The sequence below is a fragment of the Pseudophryne corroboree genome, chromosome 4, assembly GCF_028390025.1.
Source record: "Pseudophryne corroboree isolate aPseCor3 chromosome 4, aPseCor3.hap2, whole genome shotgun sequence".
In the NCBI taxonomy this organism is placed as follows: Eukaryota; Metazoa; Chordata; class Amphibia; order Anura; family Myobatrachidae; genus Pseudophryne; species Pseudophryne corroboree.
Window position 1 is genome coordinate 610,084,185 of NC_086447.1, and position 15,921 is coordinate 610,100,105.

Below are 15,921 nucleotides of genomic sequence, written 5' to 3' on the forward strand. Positions count from 1 at the left end.
TCACATTTTTACAACAGGGCTGCTGAATTAATGACAAGAACAGGTTCAGTTGTAACACTTGAGGTAGCAAAACAAGGAGCAATTTACCACGGTCTGGCTACACTGTTAAATCAGCCATCTCCTTTGATGCAGAAAGGTAAATTAAAAATGATTGTTAACAATTATCATTTTAAAACTGTTTTTAACTTGATGTTATATAATTTATTATACACAACTGGGATGGCATTCTACCATCAATGGAGTATACAGTGTCCTCCAGCTGTATCAAAATAATGTTAACCCTGCAACAGCAACAACTATTCTTTGCTTGGGAGGTCTTTGATATATAGCTCTAGTATTCATTGTTATATTACATTTATTTAATTGCATAGTACCATTTCATGCACTTTCCCGTGATATTTATTTTCCATCACATTCAAATATGTGAATATTCCACATATGTGATATTCCACAGATAACCAGTTCAGTAAATGTTTATTGAATCAAGTTCTTCGTTTCCTTCATTACAAAGTTACACAGTTTACTTACTTTAACATTTCTCATCTTGCCAAGCTGTGCTTTCTGATCGTCACTTAGACCACTCTACATCGAATTGGCATAAGTTACAGGCCCAATAGGACATTTGGTCCTGATCAGCATCTTATCAGCAATTATCAGATTTCATTCCGGACAGACATACTGTATTTATACACAAGGGGCCTAATGCAGACTTTTTGGCAAAATGGTCATCAGTAAGAGCACCACAATAATGGCATATTTTCCACCTATATGCAGAGTCAAGCATATCGCTTGATGGCTACATCTCCACATTGGCAGCAAATATGCATAGATTGTTACAAGTATCTGTAGCAGGTGCAAAAATAACATCACCTAACAGGTGTGCATGAGCCTTTGCGTAAACAACTTTACTTGTACTCACCCTGTGTTATACTAAATTATTGCCTCTCTAGGGACAGTCGGGTCTAAGGTTCATGAAGGTCTGCTATCTCGCATATGCATGCATTCATTTCTAAGTACAGATGCGTCCTCAAACATCTAGCCTCCATATGCCATGCAACAGGAGATGCCGTTGCAAAGTCCTGTACAACTCTGCTAGCACTGGGCTTATTTTGGCAAAATGCATCTTAGACACAATGCGATGTGGGATGCACCAGGAGATTGGCTGATTAATTTGGTATGCAGCACTTGTACATCTGTGACAGTCTGTATAAAGTACAATGAAACTTGGCATGGAAAATATTTTTCAGAGGTGCATGAAAGGCTGAGACTTCTCACATTCTCAACGGAGCATATCTGAGCAATGCTCAACTGGTCTGGATCCAATCACTCCACCATCCGTCACAACCAGCGGCGGCTCCTACCGCGGAGGAGGAAGGCTGCTGCTGGCCGTGCTGCCCGGATCCCTTCTCCCTCCTCCCTGCCGCAGGTCCCCGCGTCCCTTCTCCCTCCTCCCTGCCGCAGGTCCCCCTGCTCCCTCGTCCTCGCCACCGGCCAGATCCCAGCATCTGTATAGTGTGGTTTACAGACGCCAGGACCGGCTTCTATGGACTGCATCGACTGCAGACCGTAGAAGCTGGCTAGGACTGACGAGGCAGGGAGTTGGCCTCTTACAGGAAGCCAGCTCTCTGCTATTCGCAGCCCGGTCTGGCAGTCCCGGAGGGAGGAAACACCTCCCAATGGGGACTGTCTGTAGTGTCTGTGACTGGGCAGGTAGGACTGCCAGTCACAGTAAAGTGAGTCTCATGGACTGCATCTGTCTTTACTGACACTGAGAGAGGTGGTTGACTTTACCTGGGGGGCTGCAGTCCTGCAACCCATAGTCAAAATCCACCACTGGTCACAACATTGACTCATCGAGCAGCCCCTGCTTAGTGCATAGGCTCACTAAAATATGGCCACTGTGTCTGCGGTCCAACAAAGAGATAGCATCCACATGTCAAAATATGCCCATGACACCTAGGGGTCTATTCATGAAGCAGTGAAAAGAGGGGAGAACCGAGCCAGTATAAAAGTTGCCCATGGCAACCATTCAGTATTGAAGTAACATTTGAAAAGTTTATTCTATAAAATTGTATGTAGCAGCTGATTGGTTGCCATGGGCATTTTCTCCATTGGCTCACTTCTCCGCTCTTTTCACTGCTTCATGAATAGACCCCCTATTGAAACGCCCATGGATCGCAGTTGCCGCCTCAAGTCATAGCAAGGTCATACGCAGATGCATACATATTGGTTTGCTAGTGAGCAGTAAGGATTTATTTGACTTTTCATGCATGCACAGCAGACTTTTCACTGTGCAACATCTGCTCTGCGTGCATCTCTTAATCAGGCCTTAGGTGGGACATCACATTCTTCTGTCTGGAAGCATGTTTGCACCTGCTCTGCTCACTTGAGTGCAGATGGCCATTTCTCACCATCATGATGAATAAATAAGAGCGGCATGCAGTTTTGAACATTGCAAAATTGAATGCCGAAAACTTCATAAGAGATGAATAGTTACGTAGTGAAGGACAATTTTTTGTAACAAGTGTGCTTAAACTGGAGCATGCTACATGCAAAGTTCTTCATCTCCGAACTTGCTGCTGCTGTTTCTCCTTCACCTAATATGTTGTAACCAGTGTCCTATTTATAGTAGGTGCAGTGTGTGTGGTACACATGGGCCCCCGATGTCCAGGGGGTCCCACAGCGCACACCCTGCACCCATTTTTTTTCCCCAATTCTTACCCACCATAGTTCAGTGTCTGCGGGAATCACCAGGAAAATGGTGCAATGGCCATTTTCCCAGCATTTCGCCCATGCACAGTAAAAAAAAAATCTCTGGGAAAATAGCCACCGCACCATTTTTCCGGAGACCTTCACATGCGCACTAGGGTCCCCAAATGTCCCTAGTGCTCAGATTCTACAGGGCTGCCAGTAAGAGAGGAGGGGACCCAGATGGATTCTGCACATGGGCCTCTTCTCTTGTTATTCCCCTTGTCTTAATGGCACTAAACCTACTCATATTAGTACTGTGGTACTTATTGTGGCAGAGACAAGGTTCTTAGCTCACTTTTTTTTTTTTTTATCGTCCTTCCACTTTCTGACAATTATTGAGAATCACAGAATTGAGGAAACAGCAGTATGACATAAACGAAATACCTGCAGGTTGGCCAATTGCAGTACATCTGTGGGTACTATAGTATTTCAGATGACTTTGCTTACTAGCCAAAAGTTATGATTTTCAGTGGCCAAGCACTTACATATCCTGTACAGTCTGAATTTTAGAAATGTTGTAGCAGGTATTTTGTGGGTAAATCCTCAGGATCATAGGCAGCATCAAAAAAGGGATAGAGGAACACATAGTAAATGTTGGTGAACAGGACAACCTGAAGGTATCTTCATTACTGTACCTGAATTATTAGGGGTTAATTCAATTCCAAACATGCATTGCTTTTTCAGAGGAAATGTGTGTTTTTTGTGCAAACCCCTCTGAGGGTGTGAAAAGATAGGGAAAAATCTTTATTTTAAGGTTAAATTATGAGAACTTGATTCAAAGCCCTCTGTATTTCCCTGTTGTGCGCATTTGTGCAAAATCTGCGAGTTTCATAAAACAAACTTGCATTCAGACTCGCACCTAATTGGAATGAGCCCTTAGTGTACATTAGGTTAGCTTTGGCTACCATATTGGAAAACACTACAGAAAAGGTTGTTAGATTTCAAAGATAGGATGCTAAACCTTTAGAACTATAGGCACCACAAAATACACATGCAATAACTATTTGTGATTGTAAAAGGAGGACCTGTAGTTGACATACCGTCAGTCGGGATCCCGGCGATTGCAATACAGACGCCAGAATCCTGTCAAGCAGTGAAACACCTATAGTGTTTATAGACGGAATCCCGTCAAGCGGTCCACGACACCCATGTAGGGATAATATAACCTGTGGCGAGAGCAGCAAGCCACCGCGCCCGCAGCATGGTGATCGCAGCGAGCCCGCAAGGGGTTTTCTGGCACTTTCCCGACTGCCAGCATACTGGTGGCCGGGATGCCGCGTCCCGGCCGCAAGTGTATCATACAGAATCTATAGAGAGATAGAGATACAGATAGATATATATAACATAGTATCTGAGGTTGAAAAAAGACAATTGTCCATCGAGTTCAACCTATTTGTGGTCTCCTATACATGATGATTTGACTAAAATTTCTGACTGATGCTGCTGTCAGCCGTTGCATTTTATCCCTATTTATAGTAACTATAATGCATGACTATGCACCATACCCCTGGATATCCTTATCCATTAGGAATTTATCTAACCCATTCTTAAAGGTGTTGACAGATTCCGCCATTACAACTCCCACAGGCAGGGAATTCCAAACACGTATTGTCCTTACCGTGAAAAAGCCTTTACACCGTATTGTGCGGAATATCCTCTCCTCTAACCTGAGCGAATGTCCACGAGTCCTCTGTGTTGATCTAACCAAAAACAGGTCCCGCGCAAGCTCTGTGTATTGTCCCCTTATATATTTGTAGATGTTGATCATATCCCCTCTTAGTCTCCGCTTTTCCAATGTACACATGCCTAGTCTTTCAAGCCTTTCCTTGTATTCCATCGTCCCCATGGCCTTAATTAGTTTGGTCGCCCTCCTCTGTACCTTTTCTAGCTCCAGGATATCCTTTTTGTAGTACGGTGCCCAGAATTGTACACAGTATTCAAGGTGTGGCCTCACTAGTGATTTATAATACTCTCGTCCCTAGCATCAATACCCCCGTTTTATGCATGCTAATATCTTATTAGCCTTCTATATATAGAGAGAGAGAGAGAGAGAGTGAGTTCTATATTGCTGGTAAGTTTAATTTCCCAAAACAAATGTTTCTTTCAGATCGCCGTGGCTCAGGGAAACCGCGACCAAAGAGTGAAGGTTTTGAGCTTTATAATAACACTGCTCAAAATGGATCACCTGAAAGTCCCCAAATGCCTTGGCCAGAATATGCAGAACCAAAGAAATTACCAGGCGATGATAGACTTATGAAGAATCGAGCTGATCATCGTTCCAGTCCCAATGTAGCAAGTAAGCTTATAGTATATTGAAACAAACATACTATGTTTTTACATTAGCACTTGTTCCATTTGGTTTAGTACATGTTCTGCTTTTAATTTGTTTTAATTTCATATTTCTGTATGTTTCTATTAAGTCCTAGTTAATGATGACTAGAGTGCCTTGACTGTAGGTATAATTGCAAGTGCAGGTGGTCAGTGTGTAGATCATTTCCAATGGTGTGTTGCTGTACAACTTAGAGGGAATATCTTAATGTCTTACATATGTGGTGTTGTTTTTATCGAATAAATCATAGTTATGCCTCAGTTGTCCAGTTTCATTATACCTTGTTATATTGCTGCATTTCATTCAACAAGCTTTTAAATGAAGACAGTTATTAATATTGTTTGTCCCACATTTTGTACTGCTTTTAGTCTATAGATTCATCTTATTTAGTTAGAATCCCTTTTATTGCCCTAAGAGATGGTAATTGTTTCAGTATTAGGGGTCTATTTAATAAGTCTTGGACGGAGCCTTACAAAAGTTAAAGGTGTTACCTTCCATATTGCCAACAAAATACTCAATGTCTTTCTCCAGCCAAGGCTCCCTCTTTTCCCTCTTTTGATAACATCTCCCTCTACTCTGTTTCCAATCCGAAGTCTGAGTATTACCTGCCACTCTGCCCTTTCCTTTTCCACACACATCCAGGGCTAAATGTACGAAGCCTTGAAAAGTGGTAAATTGCACGGTGATAAAGCACCAACCAGCTCCTAACTGTAATTTTTCAAACCCAGCCTATGACATGGCAGTTAAGAGCTGATTGCCTGGTACTTTATCACCGTGAAATTAATCCCTTTTCAATGCTTAGTACATCTCCCCCTAATCTCTTTCATATTCCTGCCATTTCCTTCACAGCAATATTTTCAGAATCAGCGCTTCCTCTTCCTGCAGCTTAAAGTTTAAACGCTCATTCACACATTCATCGTTTCTCACTTGTATTACTGTAATCTACTCCAGTATGGCCTTCTAAACTCCCACCTCATCAACATAGCCGGATTACGGGGGGTTCTGGGGATAAGTACCCCAGGCACCTCCGCTACTGATCAGATCTCTGTATCCGATCTTCTGCGCTCTCTACTGACGCAACTGACAAACATCACATCCGCTAGAGCTGCAGAGATTTGCTGGGTAGACGAGCGATGGCTCAGCTGTCCAATGATATGTGAAGCTGCAGCCTGCAGCTCCGTGATTGGCTGGTATGCAATTTGCAGGGAAGAAGGATTCAGGATCCCTGGCATGCACATCCTCTGCATGTGGAGTTGGTTATATTCTGAAGAGAAAGGTGCCAAATGAAAGGCATCTGAAACGTTGAACTTTAAACTGATGTAGCTGCTTCTTTCTTTGAAATCTGGGGAGTGCAGCCCGTTGTTGTTTACAGTTAGTATGGGTCCTATGGATCGTGGGAAGGCACCCAGGTATTACATTTTTTTAAGTACCCCGGGCCACCAAATCCTTAATCCAGCTCTGCTCATCTTCAGTCTATCCTGCCTCATCTTCTCTCATTTCTACTTGTGTTAACCCTCTTTTTGCCCCTCTTTTCCAGTCATTCTACTGACTCCCTATATCATTTAAGCTTCTCTGCGAAGTACACTATCATACTGGTTCTTGCATCTCCAGGCAAATTTTCTCACATTGGGGAGATGTACTAAGCCATGGAGAGAGATAAAATACCAGGTAATCAGCTCCTAACTGGCATGTTACAGGCTGTTTGAATAATGACAGATAGGAGCTAATTGATTGGTAGTTTATTTATCTCCACTTTATCACTCTCTTACGCTTAGTACATTTGCCATTTGCTTCCTCCCACCTCTTCACTCTGCAAATTATTCCTCCCTAATTACCATTCAGGATTTTTCCCCTGCTGTTCCCATTCTCTGGAACACAGGTTCTCAAACTCTGTCCTCAGGACCCCACACAGTGCATGTTTTCCAGGTCTCCTCATAGAATCACAAGTAAAATAATTAGCTCCACCTGTGGATCTTTTAAAATGTGACAGTGAGTAATGAATACACCTGTGCACCTGCTGGATTACCTACAAAACATGCACTGTGTGGGGTCCTGAGGACCGAGTTTGAGAACCTATGCTCTAGAATGACCTTACATAGTTACATAGTCAGTGAGGTTGAAAAGAGGCAAAATGCCCATCTGGTTCAACCTGTATTCTGTCTTAAGTTGTTCATATTATAATGTGCCTGCTGGAGTAATGGTCTAGTACCAATTGACATCTATGAATCTTACCACTCCCAGATAATTTAATGTCAATATGTTAAATGCTATAGCCCTGGATACATTTTCCAGTTAGAAATTTGTCCAATCCATTTTTAAATGCATTTACAGAGTCTGCCATTATTACCTTTACCAGCAGGGAGTTCCAAATCTTAATTGCCCTTACCGTGATGAAACCTTTCCTACGTTGTGTACGGAATTTTCTCTCCCCTAGCCTCAGCGAGTGCCCACGTGTCCTATACAGAGTTCTTTTAATAAACAAATCTGCTGCTAGCTACTTGTAATTACCCTTTACATATTTGAAGATATCAATAATGTCTCCTCTTAATCGCCTCTTTTCTAGAGTATACATATTTAACCTAGTAAGCCTTTCCCTGTACTCCAGTGTTTCTAACCCTTTAATCAGTTTAGTAGCTCTTCTTTGAACTTTTTCTAGTTCCCCGATATCCTTTTTATAATACGGTGCCTAGAACTGAACACAATATTCCAGGTTCGGACGTACCAATGATTTGTACAGTGGCAGGATTACATTCTCGTCCCTTGTCTCAATGCCCCGTTTAATGCACCCAAGCACTTTACTTGTCTTCTTTGCTGCAATTTGACATTGTGTACTATTATTGATGAAGACTCCCAAATCTTTTTCCACCATTGTTACCCCTATATTTTCCCCATCTAGAGTGTAGGATGCAAGTGTGTATTTTGTTCCAAAATGCATAACTTTGCATTTCTCTTACGTCCTAGAGGATGCTGGGGTCCATATTAGTACCATGGGGTATAGACGGGTCCACCAGGAGCCATGAGCACTTTAAGGCTTTGATAGTGTGGGCTGGCTCCTCCCTCTATGCCCCTCCTACCAGACTCAGTTTAGAAAATGTGCCCGGAGGAGCCGGTCACAGCTAGCGGAGCTCTTAGAGCTTTTCTAGTTTTATTATTATTTTTAAAGATGTTAGGCAGAGGGAGGCCGCTGGCAAAAGCCTTCCATGCTTCTTGGGACTTAGGGGGGGAGTGGTGTCCAACCCTAAGAGGTTAATGGCCACTATCTCTGCTGACAGGACATTAAGCTCCTGAGGGTGATGATCGTTAGCCCCCAAGGCGACCGCTCACTCCCGCAGCTTGCCGCCACCCCCTAACAGAGCCAGAAGATAGCGGTGGTGAGTGTGTCACCGGTGACCCGACAAGCGGGGAGCCGGTGTAAATGGCGGCATCAGGGTGGGTACTGACACTGCGCTCTGGACGGCTCAGCGGTACATCAGGTGCGGCGCTATGAGGGGTGCCCTGGGCCAGCGCATATACCCTAAAAACTGGTCACCTCTCCTATCAGGGACGTTAGTTCTACTACTAGAATTATTACCTCAGGCCAGTATAATCCTGTAAAGTGCGGGAAGCTGCGCCATGTTTGAGGGCGTAGCTACTCCTCAGAGCGGACCCAGCAGCTCACCAGCGCCATTTTATTCCTGCAATTCATCACGAAGAGACACTGACAAGGGAGCGCTGCCCTCCACACGACTCCAGCTATCCTGTGCGGTACCAGGGGGTTGCAGAAGGGTGGGGAAAGCTGTAAATTACTGTGTAATTTATTAAGGTACACAGTCAGCGCCAGGCAATTACTCTGTAACTGCCTACTGGGGCGCTGTGTGTGCTGGCTCCAATCTCTGTGGTTCTCTGAAGGTACTTGGGGGAAACTGTGTCTGACATTTTCCTGTGTGTGTGTGTGTATGCAAATTATCACATAACCATGTCCAGGGACTCTGTGTCTTGTGCGGCAGAATATGTATCTTCTCCAGAGGACTCCATTCCATGTACTCAGGAATGTAATATTTTGTCTCAGCCTTCCAAATCCGAGCCCCAGTGGGTAGCTTCTATTAAGGGAGTGATAGCCCAGATTTCTACTAGGATTGCACGTTATGAGACTGAATCACAGATTTTAAAACAACCTGTGGAGGTTTTGTCTGGTTCCGTCCCCACTACCTCAAAATCCCCTGGCGTGTCCAAGAAACGTGCGTTTGCTCAGATTATGCAGGTCGACACGGACACAGCAGAGGGTGATGCAGATTTGCGGGGGGGGGGGTGAGGCTTTCCTCGCAAGAGGGGTGCAACTCTTGATTGAGGCAATTAGGGATGTGTTACACAGTACTGATAAACCACATGAACAGGTAGAGGAGGCTTACTTTACAGACAATAATAAAGCTTCCCTGGCCTTCCCTGCGTCTAAGGAATTAAACGCATTATTTGAAAAATCCTGGGAAAATCTAGAGAAAAAATTCCAGATCCCAAAGAGGGTTCTTGTGGCTTTTCCTTTCCCTGAGGATGATAGGAAAAAGTGGGAAAACCTGCCTATAGTAGAAAGTGGAAAGGGCAGATGTAATTGTTCCAGTTCCACTTCATCAGTTAAACCAGGGGTACTATTCAGACCTCTTTGTGGTACCGAAACTGGATTGTTCGGTCAGGCCAGTTTTGAACCTGAAGTCGCTAAAACCTTATCTAAGGTAATTCAGGTTCAAGATGGAGTCTCTAAAAGCGGTGATCTCAGGGCTGGAGGAGAGAGAATTTCTAGTATTCTTGGACATCAAGGATGCATACCTCCACATTCCAATTTGGCCGCCACACCAGGCTTAGCTCAGATTTGCGCTGTTGGACTGTCACTATCAGTTCCAGGCACTGCCGTTCAGCCTCTCCACAGGACCAAGGGTGTTCACCAAGGTAATGGCAGAGATGATGATCCTCCTCAGCAGGCAGGGGGTGAATAGAATTCCTTATCTGGACGATCTACTGATAAAGGCATCTTCCAGGGGGAGGTTGTTGCAGTCCATTGCTCTCACGACTCGACTGCTCAGGGATCATGGATGGATCCTGAATCTTCCAAAATCACATTTGGAGCCGACAAGGAGATTGTCTTTCCTGGGAATGGTCCTCGACACGGAAGTGCAGAGGGTATTTTTACCGGTGGAAAAGGCGTTAGTGATCCAAAGTATGTTCCGGGATGTCTTGAAGCCTACCCGAGTATCGGTTCATCGCCTTCTGGGGAAGATGGTTGCCTCCTACGAGGCTCTTCAGTACGGACGATTTCATGCACGATCCTTCCAACTGGACCTCCTGGACAAGTGGTCGGGATCTCATCTGCACATGCACCAGAGGATACGTCTGTCGCCGAAAGCCAGGTTTTCACTCCTGTGGTGGCTACAATTGCCTCACCTTTTAGAGGGTCGCAGGTTCGGGATTCAGGACTGGATCCTTCTAACCACGGAGGCAAGTCTCAGAGGTTGGGGCGCAGTCACCCAAGGGGAAACCTTCCAAGGAAGGTGTTCACGTCTGGAATCTATTCTTCCAATCAAAATTCTGGAACTAAGGGCCGTGTACAACAGTCTTCTACAAGCGGCACATCTTCTACAAGATCGGCCATTCAGGTGCAGTCGGACAATGTAACGACGGTGGCCTACATAAACAGACAGGGCGGAACGAAGAGCAGAGCTGCAATGTCAGAGGTAACAAGAATCATCCTCTGGGCAGAAAGGTACGCGTTGGCGCTGTCCGCAATCTTCATTCCGGGAGTGGACAACTGGGAAGCGGACTTCCTCAGCAGACACGATCTCCATCCAGGAGAGTGGGACCTCCATCCGGAGGTGTTCACGAAGGTAACAAATCTTTGGGGTGTACCTCAAATAGTCATGATGCCTCCCGTCTCAACAAGGAGCTTCGGAGGTACTGTTCCAGGTCAAGAGACCCGCAAGCAGTGGCGGTGGACGCCCTGGTGACTCAGTGGGTGTTCCAGTCAGTACACGTGTTTCCTCCACTTCCACTCATTCCCAGGATTCTAAAGCTCATACAGAGAACAAGAGTTCAGTCAATCCTCATTGCTCCGAACTGGCCAAGAAGGGCTTGGTGTGCGGATCTACTGCTGGAAGATCCGAGGCCTCTTCCTCTTCGGGAGGACCTGCAGCAACAGGGGCCGTTTGCTTATCAAGACGGCTACGTTTGACGTCATGAAGGTTGAACGCCAGATTTTAGCTCGGAAGGGCATTCCGAACAAGGTCCTGATACAGGCTAGGAAAGGAGTAACGTCTAAACATTACCATCGCATTTGTAAAAAGTATGTATCTTGATGTGAATCCAAGAAGTTTCCTACGGTCGAGTTTCAACTGGGACGGTTTCGCCTCTTCCTGCAAGTGGATATGGGCCTGATGTTGGGATCCGTAAAGGTCCAGATTTCAGTCTTATCCATTTTCTTCCAGAAACAACTGGCTTCCCTCCCTGAGGTTCAGACTTTCTTGAAAGGGGTTCTGCACATCCAGCTTCCCTTTGTGCTGCCTACGGCACCCTGGGATCTTAAAATGGTGTTACAGTTCCTCCAATCGGATTGGTTCGAGCCTCTACAGGAGGTTGAGGTCAAGTTTCTCACGTGGAAGGCTGTCACTTTGTTGGCCTTAGCTTCTACTAGACGTATGTCGGAGTTGGGGGCTTTGTCTTGTAAAAGCCCCTATTTGATCTTCCGTGAAGATAGAGCTGAGCTCTGGAAACATCAGCAATTCCTTCCAAAGGTTGTGTCGGCTTTTCATATCAACCAACCTATTGTTGTGCCAGTGGCTACTGACACCTATATTCCGTCAAAGTCTTTGGATGTTGTACATGCTCTGAAAATCTATGTGAAGAGGACTGCTCGTCACAGAAAATCGGACTCTGTTTTTCCTTTATGATCCCAAGAAAATTGGGTGTCCTGCTTCTAAGCAGACTATCTCTCGCTAGATCAGGGTCACTATCCAGCATGCATATTCTACGGCAGGATTGCTGTGTCCAAAATCTGTTAAGGCCCACTCTACCCGTAAGGTGGGTTCTTCCTGGGCGGCTGCCCGGGGTGTCTCGGCTTTACAGCTTTGCCGAGCGGCTACTTGGTCTGGGTCGAACACGTTTGTTAAGTTCTACAAGTTTGATACTTTGGCCCCTGAGGACCTAAAGTTTGGTCAATCAGTTCTGCAGGAGCCTCCGCGCTCTCCCTCCCGTTCTGGGAGCTTTGGTACATCCCCAAAATGGTTGTACCATTACAAATCAGCTGGTTAGCTGGTTAGCTTGGTTTGCCTTGTATGTGTAAGCTGGTATGAATCTCGCCACTATCTGTGTTAAATCCTTCTCTCAAAGTTGTCCGTCTCCTCGGGCACAGTTTCTAGACTGAGTCTGGTAGGAGGGGCATAGAGGGAGGAGCCAGCCCACACTATCAAAGTTTTAAAGTGCCCATGGCTCCTAGTGAACCCGTCTATACCCCATGGTACTAATATGGACCCCAGCATCCTCTACCGACTACGAGAAAAGGATTTACCGGTAGGTAATTAAAATCCTATTTTTTCTATATTGAACTCATTCTCCATTTAGACGCCCAGGTTTGAAGTTTAAATAAGTCATTCTGTAGAGACTCCACATTGCCTTCTGAATTAATTACCTTATACAGTTTAGTATCATCTGCAAAGATTGACACTGTACTTTCCAGGCCTATTCCTAGATCATTGATAAATATAGTGAACAGCAGTGGGCCAAGAACGGACCCTTGTGGTATTCCTCTGACTACTGGTGCCCAGCTGGAGAACATCCCATTGACCACTACTCGTTGTACTCTGTCATCCAGCCAATTACTTATCCATCTACAAATAGTATATCCTAGGCCAAGTTCCCTTAATTTGTTGATCAGTCTCCTATGAGGCACTGTATCGAAGGCTTTTGCGAAGTCTAAATACACCACGTCCATCTTTCTCCTCTATCTCCAGTTTCATTTTCAGGTTGTCCACTCACACCTGATTGTCATCCCACAGATTAAAAATACCTGACTAATTTCACCTTCAAAATATCTGCTAACCCAAAAGTTTACATACTTTGCCACTCACAGATGTGCCTTAATAAAAAAAAATACTAGCATGTGTAACTTTTTTTGTGTCATTTGTTTGATTTGGTTCTCTCTATCTGCTTTTAGGGCTTATGTGAAAATCTAAGATAGTTTTAGCGCCCAATTTCAGCAGAAATATAGAAAATTCTGAATGGTTCTCAAACTTTCAAGCACCACTGTACTCCCTCTCACCTTTTTACTCTGCTGATGACTCCTCCCTGACAGTCATTCATGTTTTCCCCCAGCTGCTCCCATCCTCTAGAATGCCCTTCCTTTCTCCGTTAGACTTTTTCCAGTTTCCCACTCTTTAACCTGTTTTTTTTTTTTTTTTTTTTTACACTACAATGGTTTACTACCCGAACTCCTAACACTGTAGTTCTTGCCCTCTTCTTCCTATAGTTTTTAAAAATAATATTTAACAATCTTTTAGATCAGCCTCAAAGTCCTGGCGGAAAAACTGCATATTCCAACAGCTCAACCGTAAAGATCACATCAGTTTCTACAGGAAATTTGTGTACTGAGGTATGTATGATTTGTACTATGTAAATGCCATTTTCTTTTAAAAATCTTTTTTTCTCTATCGGGGTCCACAGTGATCCACAGGATCTACCTTGGGATATGAGGTAGCGAGAAAAGGGCACCAAACAGTTAAGCTTTTCAGACTCCACGGATGCAATGGTCCAGCCCCTTATATCCCAGCCTCCTGGCTTAGGCAGTTTTTGGTTTGGTGCAGCAGGAGTTGTACCACTAGAACGGTTGGCCTTCAAGATTTTTTTTGCAGCCACAAGCTTTGTTATTTTGTATAGTATTTTTTTCTTTATCTTAGTGAGATTTCTATGCGTCTTAAAACGCATAATAGAAAAGACGCTCCAACAACTCCCCGCTGGGTCGTGACAACTGTTACCTCTGAGTACACTGCGGGCGCCTGACTGGATTTGCTCGCAAGTCCATACTGACGATCCCAGGCTGTGGCCAGAGATCGGGGAGAAAGAAGGTAAGGCGTCTTTTTCTGGATAGCGGTTTAAGATGCATATACTGCAGCCTTACTGTTCTGGTGGGAGACAACCAGACAGTCGTTGACGCGGATGCAACCTCAGGTGCACCAACGCTAGGCCTCAGGGATCATAGGTTCTGGGGAACAGTAGAGGCCGCGATCCCTGAGGTTGATGTCTGTAGTGACAACTATCATCCCTACCCCCAGTTCATGACAAGTCAGGTACATGTTCAATCATAGGAACCTCCTTAAGCAGCTTTGCACAGATGTTGTCCAAATTAGCAGACCGTTTGTCGCGTGCCATGGTACCAGGCGCCTGCTACGGTATTCCCACTTAATCTTTGCATACAATATCCCACTTGTGTCATGCCACATCAAGTGTTAGATTTAGATCAGTCCTCAGCTGTCTTTTAGCAGAAACAAGCTGATAGGCCCAAGGAATGGAGGTCAGATAGGCAAGGACATCTTCACTGTCAACACTATTTTCAGAATCAGAGGATTCTTCAGGTGATAAAGCTGAATCATCCCATTCTGAATCTGCTTCTAGAGAGGAGCTCTCTTCTGCAGTGGATATACCTGATTTAATTTAGGCAGTTAAATGTATTCCGTCAATCGAAGGGGCAGCAGAGCCTGTGCTAAAGTCTAAGGCACCTGTGTTTTAAACGTCCAAAAACCGTAAAAACAGAATTTCCTAACTACACCCACTAAGAAGTTTAAGATTCTCAAAAAATGGGGTTCTTTTTATCCTTTTCCTACTTTGGACTGTTTAAAAAGGGAGGCTCCTCCCAAGGTAGATGCGCATGGAGTTTGACTTGTAAGGAAATCTACATTACCTGTGCCTTCAACATCTTTAAATGATGTAACTGACAGACTGTTTTTTCTTTATCAGGGGCATTGACTAGCCCAGCTATGGCCTCAGCCTGGGTAGCTAAAGCAGTATCAGGCTGGGCAGAAGCTTTGGAAGAAGATCTTTCAACAGCTACAAGAAAACTGTTATCCCATATTGCATGTATAAAGAAGGCAGCTGTTTTTTGTAAGAAGCTTCCCTGGATATGAGTACAATAGCTTCTCAGGGCCGTAGCTTCCTCAATAGCAGCTCGCAGAGCTGTCTGGTTACGTGCATGGAAGGCTGATTCGGAATCCAAGAAGGTACTGGAATCTTTATGTTTTTTTGGAAATATTCTGTTTGGCACAGAGTTAGATAACACTCTTGTGTCTGAAGCAGATTCTAAAAAGGTGAAGTTTCCATCTTCACCTAAGGTTAAACCCATTTTTCCTGTTTTCCGGTCTTTTCGGGTTCCAAGTAAAGCAAAAGGAAAGGTTTACAAAAAGCAGTCTCCGTTAGATAAATCTGGTAGGAAGAAAAGAATTGGTCAACCAGACGCCCAGCTTCTAAACCAGAAGACAAGCCACGGCCTGATGGCGCGGGCCTCCACATGGGAGGCCGACTTCTTCTCTTATTGCACAGGTTTGGCTGCAGTCCACCACAGATTCCTGGGTGAAAAAAGCGGTGTTTCACAGTTACGCTTTTTGCTTCAGGAAAAACCTCCTTCAAAGATTATTTGTACTAGCCCGTCTCCTGTGGAATCGAAGGCCACGGCTCTAGAGGACACAGTTCAGAAACTACTGCAGTGAAGCATAATACTGCCGGTTCCTACAGCACAGAGGGGACAAGGTTTCTATTCCAACCTTTTTCTTGTTCAGAAACCAAATGGATCTTACTGACCCATTCTCAATCTCAAGATTGAAGAAATATATCTG

At 44.6% G+C, this 15,921-nt stretch overlaps 1 protein-coding gene across 21 annotated transcripts in view; it reads left to right on the plus strand.

Moving 5' to 3' along the window:
* Positions 1-15,921, plus strand: part of AFDN (afadin, adherens junction formation factor) — an 866,421-nt gene that overhangs the window by 755,047 nt on the left and 95,453 nt on the right. For all 21 annotated transcript variants that reach the window (XM_063917625.1, XM_063917611.1, XM_063917620.1 and 18 more), the window contains 3 exons: positions 18-136; positions 4,859-5,047; positions 13,597-13,688. In XM_063917625.1, coding sequence (XP_063773695.1) covers positions 18-136; positions 4,859-5,047; positions 13,597-13,688 — 400 coding nt within the window. The remainder of the gene's footprint in view (positions 1-17; positions 137-4,858; positions 5,048-13,596; positions 13,689-15,921) is intronic.